Here is a 10,000-nt window from a genome sequence, read left to right on the forward strand (position 1 = left end):
CACACACACACACACACACACACACACACACACACACCTCAGGTTCACCTTCTTTTGTTCTTGTGTGTTCATACTATACAGAAAAGAAACAAGCGTGCAGGTACATCCGGAGTGGAGTGACTGTAATGCTGTTCCTTGAGTGACGCTGTGATCACTATCTCACTGGTCGTTTAGGTCACTGCTGTCTCACGTAGCGTTAGGGGGCTTGGCGGGGTGGGGTGAGGGGATAGGGGGCAGATTGCATCTCTTCAAATCACGCCCGTCTCTGTTTGTTATTTTCTCGCTTTCTGTTTGTCTAGATCTCTCTCTTTTTCTTTCTTTATCTCTCTCTCTCTTTCTCTCTCTCTCGCTCTTTCTCTCTCTCTCTCTCTCTCTCTCTCTCTCTCTCTCTCTCTCTCTCTCTCTCTCTCTCTCTCTCTCTCTCTCTCTCTCTCTCTCTCTCTCTCTCTCTCTCTCTCCTCTCTCTCTCTCTCTCTCCTCCTCTCCTCCTCCTCTCTCTCTCTCTCCCTCTCCCTCTCCCTCTCCCTCTCCCTCTCCCTCTCCCTCTCCCTCTCCCTCTCCTCTCCTCTCCCTCTCCCTCTCCCTCTCCCTCTCCCTCCGTCCGTCCCTCTCTCATTCTCAGTATTGTTGATAGTCTAAAGGCTTTATGTAAAACACTGGACGGGAGCACCGTTAAGTCCCGCGTCCAGTTTTTGTGGCTTCAGCGAGCAGTCTACATCCAGCTCCCCGCTCTGCCCTCGCTAACCGAAGGGGCATTTTGTTAGGCTCGCTTAGTTAGTTAGAGTTGTGTTATTAGATTGATGCTTAGTACACTTGCCTTCATGTTGGAATGGGGGCTTATTTTAGGGGCTTTGTGGTGTTAGTTAACGGAGGAAGTGGGTGGTAAATAGTCCCTTGAAACTGTTCCTGGGTTTTGCATGGTCGATCTGGTTACAGGTCCGTGAAGCAATTCTGCGGTTATTAAGTAGCCTAGAACGTTAAGCCTGAGTAGCCCTGGTAGCGATATTTCACAAGCGGGAAAATGTAGGGATTTAATTAGTTGTCTGGTAGTTGTGGTAGTCATAATGGGAATTCTCCGTAATGTCTGGAATACTGTTGTTGTTGTTGTTGTTGTTTTTTCTTAGAACTATGCATGGTTTCCCCATTTCCGAATCCTTAGGTTCGTGAAAGTCTAGATATCCATGGATGCGCTGTGTGCCCTCTTTCCCTCCTCCCTCTCCCTCTCCCTCTCCCTCTCCCTCTCCCTCTCCCTCTCCCTCTCCCTCTCCCTCTCTCTCTTTCCCTCTCTCCCTTTCCCTCTCTCTCTTTCCCTCTCTCTCCTTCCCTCTCTCTCTTTCCCTCTCTCTCCTTCCCTCTTTCTCTTTCCCTCCCCTCCTCTCCCTCATTCCCTCTTTCCCTCCTTGTAAGTTATCCTTGTAAGACGCACTCTAAGAAAACTCCTAATGACTCCGCTTATTTCGAAGGAACTACACAAATGCTATTCCGTCTCGTTCGCGTGAAAAAAGGTTTATTTACGGAAATCTTAATACTATCCTTTCTACGGTATATGACTATCGGGGACTCAAGGTGCGCGCGGGGTCGCTAACCACGTGCCAGGCAGTGACATCGTATGCTTCATCGTTGCCAGAACCCTCCCTCCCGCGTGACAATTCTCGATGCTTGGTTAGACATGGTAACAATGACGTGGCGTAAATAACACTCTTTACGACAGGACATCAACAGCAGTGACGGGTCTTTTTTTACATTTTCTCGAGAAATCCTTGGGTTGTGTTGTTTTTTCTCTTGTTTTTTCTTTTTTTTTTTTAATAAATATTTTGCAGTTGCCTTAAGTGGTAGGGACTGTTGGAACTGTCTTTCACTAACTGCGGTATGACTTCGCCTCTTTTCCGAGAGAACCTCAAAGTATTCTTGGAAGTATTTGTTCTGCAAGGCTTACTGTTTATAAGATCTCTGGCTGTTGCACTGGTGTACATGCGCGTAAAAAATGGAGAGTGATTGTTGTATTTGTAGGAAAGTGACTTGGTATTTTATAAGTAGGCAATACAAGATGTGCTGATACCTTTGTTGTATTTCCCGCTGGTGTATAGCTTTGCTTTCATTTTTGTTCTAGTTTCCGCATTAGCCTGCTCTACAATTTCTAATGACAGGTTGCAGAGCTAGATATTTCGTATAGGCCTATCACGAGTGCGTTCACGGGCCCGTCAGCCATCTGGTCCGCGGGAGCAATTACTTGTTCGACTGTTCGTGTCAGGGATGTCAGTGTGACACGTACGAACCTCTTCAGTAGCAATTGTGCTTAACATATTCATTGGCCGATGTGAATCTACTGATGATGATGTTTCAGTATTATCTCGTTGCTAATGGTCTTTTCTCTCTTCCTTTGCAGTTGCAGGATGTGTCGACTAAGACTATGGGCCGCGTTGGTCCTCTTAGCAACCGCCGCCTCTGCCCAGCTCAACCAGGTAAGATTCCCAGATTTTGTTCATAGCAACCACGCCTACCAGGAGGTGGTGGCTTAGATAGTCAGATGGTGTTTACTGAGCACAGCTACTCTTAGCACGATGGATATACTGAAATGCAGACTTGATGAGAGATGTTTACTTTAGAAAACTCACACCGAGGAAGATGCAGACAATAAACACTTCCATGTCGACTCGCACATTCACACCTGATAAAAGGAGTTTACGAGGTGCTTCGTACCAGGATGCGATTGCTTAATTAAACATGGTCATGTTTCGTAAAATAACTCTAGTTAAACAAACATAATGAAATGGATTTAGATAAAGCGCCACGCCCAGCAAGGTGCGTTTACCACCACAAAATCATGCCTAATGAGATAGGATTTATTCCGTCACACCTAATCAGAATATTTGAGTCTACCGTGAAGTTTGTCTCGCGACTTAAGACCTGGTATTTAAACGGATTCGAATGAGAGAATAAGGAAATAAATACAATTACCGGAAGACCCCTATCCACCGCTTCCCATCCTCCCCTCCCCTCCCCTCCCCCACCCTCATGTTAATGGCACGGTGCCACTGACCTTGGCGGCGCCGTCATGGCTCTTCAAGACGAATAATTTCCTTCTCCGTTGTAGGCCTACCGGAGGCTGGGGTAGTCTGTCTGTTTCATTTTATTGTTGACTTTTTCATATGTTTCTGGTAGTACTGATTTTTATTTCATTTTCATGATTCACATTTTCGTGTTGCTTATATCTTTGATTACCGTTCCTTCTTGTCTATTCATATTTTATTTTCAATATTGTCACCCCAAGAGATGTTCCTTTGTTTGTTAATATCTCCGTACAGGATTATTAAAAAACGGAGACGGTTAATGACATTAGTAGTAATTACAGGGGCGACGCCAGCCGAAGAAATGTTAATGACGAAAAGTGATCGGAGGTTAAGGCAAGCACACTCACGTTTTTGTGTCGCCATCGAGAGAGCAGACGAGCGTTGAGATAATGGCGGCTCCCGTAAAAAAAAAAACACATTCGAGAACCGTAAATGTTCGAAAGTTGACGGCTGCCATAGCTTACCTCGTGATAGGGGGTAGGAGGTGGGGGGTGGGGGTGGCAGACTGACACGCGCGCACGCCCTTTTTGCTGGGAAGTCTCGTGTTTACGTCGTGGTTTTGTTTCATCTCTCGCTTTTTGTTTTGTCTCCTCGTCTCTTACTTATTTTCTTTTTTTATCTCGCTCTTCTTTCTTTTCTCTTTCTCTCTTGCGGTTTTCCTCTTTTCTCCTTCCTCTCTTCCTTTTCTACTATCTCTTTACTCTTATATATATTTTTTTATTTTCTCTCTCTCTCTCCCTCTCCTCCTCTCCCTCTTCCTCCATCCCTCTCTCCCTCCATCCTTCTCTCCCTCTTCCTCCATCCCTCCCTCCCTCTTCCTCCATCCCTCCCTCCCTCCTCTCCCTCCAGTCGCAAGATCCGCTCGAGGAGTGGCTTAGATGCGCTCGTGTGGGAAGCTTTGGAAGCCATTATTACACTCTACTTACATCCCCATAGCTGTGCGGCGCTAAGGCGTGACGCCAGCTGAGCGGACGTCGGGAGGGGAGAGGGAGAGAGAGAGAGAGAGAGAGAGAGAGAGAGAGAGAGAGAGAGAGAGAGAGAGAGAGAGAGAGAGAGAGAGAGATTGAAAGAAAGAGAAAGAGAGAGAGATTGAAAGAAAGAGAAAGAGAGAGAGATTGAAAGAAAGAGAAAGAGAGAGATTGAAAGAAAGAGAAAGAGAGAGAAAGAGAGAGAGAGAGAGAGAGAGAGAGAGAGAGAGAGAGAGAGAGAGAGAGAGAGAGAGAGAGAGAAAGAAAGAGAGAGAGAGAGAGAAAGAGAGAGAGAGAGAGAGGGGGGGGGAAGAGAGAGATAAAAATGTTAACACTAAGACCTATTGAGCTGGCGACATCAATCCATCATGGATCTCTCGCTCCGGTCAAGGTTTATTTACCTTGGAAGATCTCAGAATGCCACAATGAGGCAATGAGGGAGGGGGGGGGGCTGCATGGCGAATCTGGCACGGGGACTGACATGCAAGAGAGGAAACAGCGACCAAATCACGAATCAAACAAACAAAAAAAGAAACGGAGCCGCTGGTTAGGCGGCGTCCAAACCCGCCTCTGCCTGAGGTGCGTGGCCTCTGCGCGGCGCTCCATGACAGACGTTTATGAAATGAGTGCGTGGATGTATGCACACTTCAAGCGCCTGAATCAACAAGCGCAGTGGCCAGGGAATCCGTGGAGCGTAGAAGCGTAGCCATGCAATGTGTTGCACGCGATAGCACACAATACCTTGCGCGGCGATGGTACTGTTATCGAGGCGGACGTTGGCCCCCGCGCCGCTGGCTGTGCCGCCTTGCCCCTCGGGGACGGCAGCCATTGGCGTGCCCGGCCTCTGGTTGCCGGCCTCTGGTGGGGGAGTCGATCGCGGGGTTTGTCTCCTGTCTGACGGAATCGATGTCCGGAGGCTTATGATTCTCTCTCTCTCTCTCTCTCATATATGTATATATATATATATATATATATATATATATATATATATATATATATATATATGTGTGTGTGTGTGTGTGTGTGTGTGTGTTATATGTATATCTATATGTATATGTATACACACATACAGACACACGCACACTAATCTGAAGGGCATTTACCAGAGAACTGCATCCCTCGGTCGGCCATCTCTCTTCCCCCGCTTAGTATTCCTTCCCCGGCGTCCATCACCCTTACTCACCCAGCCCCGCCCCCCCTCCTCCCCCTCCTCCTGCCCCAGGCCAAACCCGGGCTGGAGAAGCCACTCCTCGCGCTGTCAGCCCTTCCCTTCCCTGCTCCCTGTGTCCTTACCTGTGGCTCGGTCATGGCTTCCCCGGCCAAAGGGCTATGCTTATGGCTCGCTCTGGACGCGGTAAAGTAGCCCTTGCGGGGCTCGCGGCCGAGGATTCACCCACTTGCGGGGCCGTCTCGATTATCTTAGTGGTTAATGATGGCGTTGGCGATGGGAAGAAGACGTGTGCATCAGAACACGAGGCTTTTTGGGTCATGGCAGTCAGTGCAAGATGTTGACGAACCAATAAACACAACACATATCATGAAGCGGCTTTCCTTTTGGCTTCAAGTGCTTCACTTGAGCAGCGGAATGGCGGCGCGCGGGCGAGCGAGCACCGTGCGGCGAGGGAGTGGCGGCGGCGGTGGTGGTTCCCTGAAGGAGGTCCGGGGGTGAGTGGGGGGGGCGTCTTCCGGTCCCGGGGTTCAACGGCACCCGACCAGTGCCTGACCACACGCCGCCTCCGCTGGCCCGCCGATCTGTCACGCGCTCTTGACTCTCCTCTATAGGTTCTACAGCCTTCTCGGACGTCGCCGAAGAGGACGGGCGATATGGAAGGCCTCGGGAAATAGGAATGGATTTCGTCCCAAAAGGTGTTGTCGGCATAATTTACGGCCATCTGGGCTTATCCGGTGAATGATTAGCGCGTCGTATTTATTTGCGTACATCATGGCCATTTACGGCGCCGGCTCTTTTCCCCGGGCAAAGAAAGGTACACGATCGTTTCGAAACGTGTGTGTGACGCGGACTTGGGCTTAGCCCTTAGCCACACACCGTGTAAACCTTTCAGCTATTCGTTTGAGTCATGAATTACAAATGTAAATGTGGTTCCTCGACCAAAAAGGCGACATGCCCACTCCCACAACCGGAAATATGCGTGATTTAAGCCTGCCTTCCGCGCCGCGATGTACCCACTCTCACATCCGGGAACCGGACGGGTTCCGCTACGGGATTGGTCCGTCAGCTGGTGCTTGGAAACGGTGACGTCAGGAGTTGCTTCAAAGCAAACACTTTTATCATGACTCGGTGTATATGCATGTATACATATATCGTCCATCTGTATAATTTATATATATATATATATGTATATATATATATATATATATATGCACATACATACATATATTGTACATACATACATACACTCACGCACACAGACTTTGTATGTGTGTTCACCAGTTCACCCGAGATTACAGGAATGTGTTTGTGGCAGCTTCTAAAATCGTATGAAACGAGGATGATTACTCTAGGAATATCATGCCAACCAGAAGGGAACTCCGCGTAATTGTACCAATAGTCCTAATACAACGTTTTAGTTCAGAGTCGAAGATAAAATGTCGTTTAGCTTGGCTGTAAACCGAAGGAAGAGAGGAAGTTGAATGCAGCGTATTGAGTGGGTGAGGCAAGCACGCCTTTGTGCCTTTGTTCTCGGCTCTCCGGCGGGAATGCATTCGGCGCCGCGACTCGATTCGATCCTCAGCGAACGGCAGATGTCGTTGCGTTGCGTGATCGTCTTTTAGAACCTTCGCAGAACCGCTTGAAACACTTGAGAACCTCCTTACTCGAAGTCCATCATTGAGACAACCAGATAGATCGCTCAATGTCTTCGTTTTGATTTCTTATGATATAATAAGATTATATTATGATTATATAGCAATATCACCCTTTATTAACCAATGATAAGAGCTCTGACGATTACATGGAAGGTTATAATATATCTCGCTACACCATTTCTAAACATATGGAGATAAGAACGCGCTTCATGTTATCGCCTCAGGAAGCCGAGTCGGTGATAATGTTCAGAGTTCGCGGTTTGGCTCAATTTCTCGAAGTGATGGGGGGGGGGGGAGCAACTATGACCACCTGCTACATTTTTTCGGCTCCTTAATTAGGCTCCGGAGTAAGTACATGTGAACTTGTGTGTGCTGGGGGGGGGGTCTAAGTCTTGTTCACTGAAGTTTCTCAAATGAGGTTATTTATAAGGTGTACCTTTTTTATGTCTTTTTACCAAATTGAATCGTTTATTGGGTGTGTCCCCATTTTTACCCTAATGATTTTTATTCCTCCAAAGGAAGTCATTTACATCAAGCTCTTTCATCATTTTTTGGAGCAATAACATGATATTTGAGGTGTAAACCATACGATACTACTACCATTTGTTTTATTTATTTTCTTCTCAATTTGCCCTTTACTCTTGTCAAATGCAACAATTCACGCATTTGCCGCCCTGCGTCGCACCACGTCCTCCGTTCACCGCTTTTATCAAATGACATCACTCAATACAAACTGCCTTTCTTTTTAATCCTCATCTCTCCGGGTACTTTGATCGCGGGGTATGAAGTTATTGAGGGTTGATGCCCCGGGTTAGGATAAAAAAGCTTGTGTCGAAGGTTAAGAGTTCCTGTGGAGGATCGGCCGAAATTATTGGGCCTTTTTTGGGCCCCTTTTTTTTTTGGGGGGGGAGAGGGGGAGGCACTTGGCGTGATGAACGGAGTGTGATGTAGTAAGAGGACGGATAACATGTAAAAATTCCGATTATAGATGGCGTTGCGTTGCGGAGAAAGCCAGCAACGGTTCGAACTTGCAACCGAAGTCGTTTCGAAGTCACGGTTAACGGAGAGTCAAGGAGAGTTGCATCTTGACCTAACAAAAACATAAAAAATAAAAAATAAATACCAAAGCCCAAACGAACAAAGTAACGCTACTTCATTTCCCCGCAGTGACTCAGCATGTTTTGAGAGACACCAAGAGTGCGCAAGGAATGCAAAAATCATTAATATTTCCTTATTCACTTGTTTACGAAATTACATCTTGACTCGATAGAGAGACCACAAAGGCATGATATTAATGTGTTTATTTAGTAGCCACGACACACACAAGTGCGAAGAGCGGCCACTGTCGTAACGCTCGTGTAATTTTATACCTCAATGAAAAGCCGCTATTTATGTGCATTTTGTCTGTGAATTCCCAATTTATTGTCGCCTCTTATTCCCAAAATTTATATATGATACAGTGTCTGATGTGATGGATTAAGCATTTCCTTTTTTGTTTTTACAGGAGGACGATCTCTTCCACTGTCCGGAAAGTAAGTACACAACATGTGGCAACACTGCAGCAGCTGTCTTTACTTACCCCCTGCCTCTTTACTTCCCCCCCTGCCTCTTTACTTCCCCCCTGCCTCTCTACGTACCCCCCTGCCTCTCTACGTACCCCCCTGCCTCTCTACGTACCCCCCTGCCTCTCTACGTACCCCCCTGCCTCTCTGCTTACCCCCCTGCCTCTTTACTTACCCCCCTGCCTCTTTACTTACCCCCCTGCCTCTTTACTTACCCCCCTGCCTCTCTACGTACCCCCCTGCCTCTCTACGTACCCCCTACCTCTCTACTTACCCCCCTGCCTCTTTACTTACCCCCTGCCTCTCTACGTACCCCCTGCCTCTCTACGTACCCCCTGCCTCTCTACGTACCCCCTGCCTCTTTACTTACCCCCCTGCCTCTTTACTTACCCCCCTGCCTCTTTACTTACCCCCCTGCCTCTTTACTTACCCCCCTGCCTCTTTACTTACCCCCCTGCCTCTTTACTTACCCCCCTGCCTCTTTACTTACCCCCCTGCCTCTTTACTTCCCCCCCTGCCTCTTTACTTACCCCCCTGCCTCTTTACTTCCCCCCCTGCCTCTCTACTTCCCCCCCTGCCTCTCTACGTACCCCCTACCTCTCTACTTACCCCCCTGCCTCTTTACTTACCCCCCTGCCTCTTTACTTACCCCCCTGCCTCTCTACCCACCCCCCTGCCTCTCTACTTACCCCCCTGCCTCTTTACTTACCCCCCTGCCTCTCTACGTACCCCCCTGCCTCTCTACTTAACCCCCCTGCCTCTTTACTTACCCCCCTGCCTCTTTACTTACCCCCCTGCCTCTTTACTTACCCCCCTGCCTCTTTACTGTCCCCCCTGCCTCTCTACTTACCCCCCGCCTGTCTACGTACCCCCCTGCCTCTCTACGTACCCCCCTGCCTCTCTACGTACCCCCCTGCCTCTCTACGTACCCCCTGCCTCTCTCCCTCCCCCCCTGCCTCTTTACTTCCCCCCCTGCCTCTTTACTTCCCCCCCTGCCTCTCTACGTACCCCCCTGCCTCTCTACGTACCCCCCTGCCTCTCTACTTCCCCCCCTGCCTCTTTACTTACCCCCTGCCTCTCTACGTACCCCCCTGCCTCTCTACGTACCCCCCTGCCTCTCTACGTACCCCCCTGCCTCTCTACGTACCCCCCTGCCTCTCTACTTAACCCCCCTGCCTCTTTACTTACCCCCCTGCCTCTTTACTTACCCCCCTGCCTCTCTACGTACCCCCCTGCCTCTCTACGTACCCCCTACCTCTCTACTTACCCCCCTGCCTCTTTACTTACCCCCCTGCCTCTCTACGTACCCCCCTGCCTCTCTACTTACCCCCCTGCCTCTTTACTTACCCCCCTGCCTCTTTACTTACCCCCCTGCCTCTTTACTTACCCCCCTGCCTCTTTACTTACCCCCCTGCCTCTTTACTTACCCCCCTGCCTCTTTACTTACCCCCTGCCTCTCTACGTACCCCCCTGCCTCTCTACGTACCCCCCTGCCTCTCTACGTACCCCCCTGCCTCTGTACTTAACCCCCTGCCTCTTTACTTACCCCCCTGCCTCTTTACTTACCCCCCTG

At 49.0% G+C, this 10,000-nt stretch overlaps 1 protein-coding gene across 2 annotated transcripts in view; it reads left to right on the forward strand.

Annotated features, from left to right (window-relative positions):
• The window catches only part of uif (sushi, von Willebrand factor type A, EGF and pentraxin domain-containing protein uif), a 68,129-nt gene that overhangs the window by 6,807 nt on the left and 51,322 nt on the right, over nt 1–10,000 (forward strand). For both annotated transcript variants that reach the window (XM_043027236.2, XM_043027237.2), the window contains exons 2-3: nt 2,387–2,462; nt 8,370–8,397. In XM_043027236.2, coding sequence (XP_042883170.2) covers nt 2,394–2,462; nt 8,370–8,397 — 97 coding nt within the window. In that variant the 5' untranslated portion in view covers nt 2,387–2,393. The remainder of the gene's footprint in view (nt 1–2,386; nt 2,463–8,369; nt 8,398–10,000) is intronic.

This window comes from Penaeus japonicus, unplaced genomic scaffold, assembly GCF_977035675.1.
Source record: "Penaeus japonicus unplaced genomic scaffold, GWHDUDI00000001_assembly GWHDUDI00000020, whole genome shotgun sequence".
Classification (NCBI taxonomy): domain Eukaryota; kingdom Metazoa; phylum Arthropoda; class Malacostraca; order Decapoda; family Penaeidae; genus Penaeus; species Penaeus japonicus.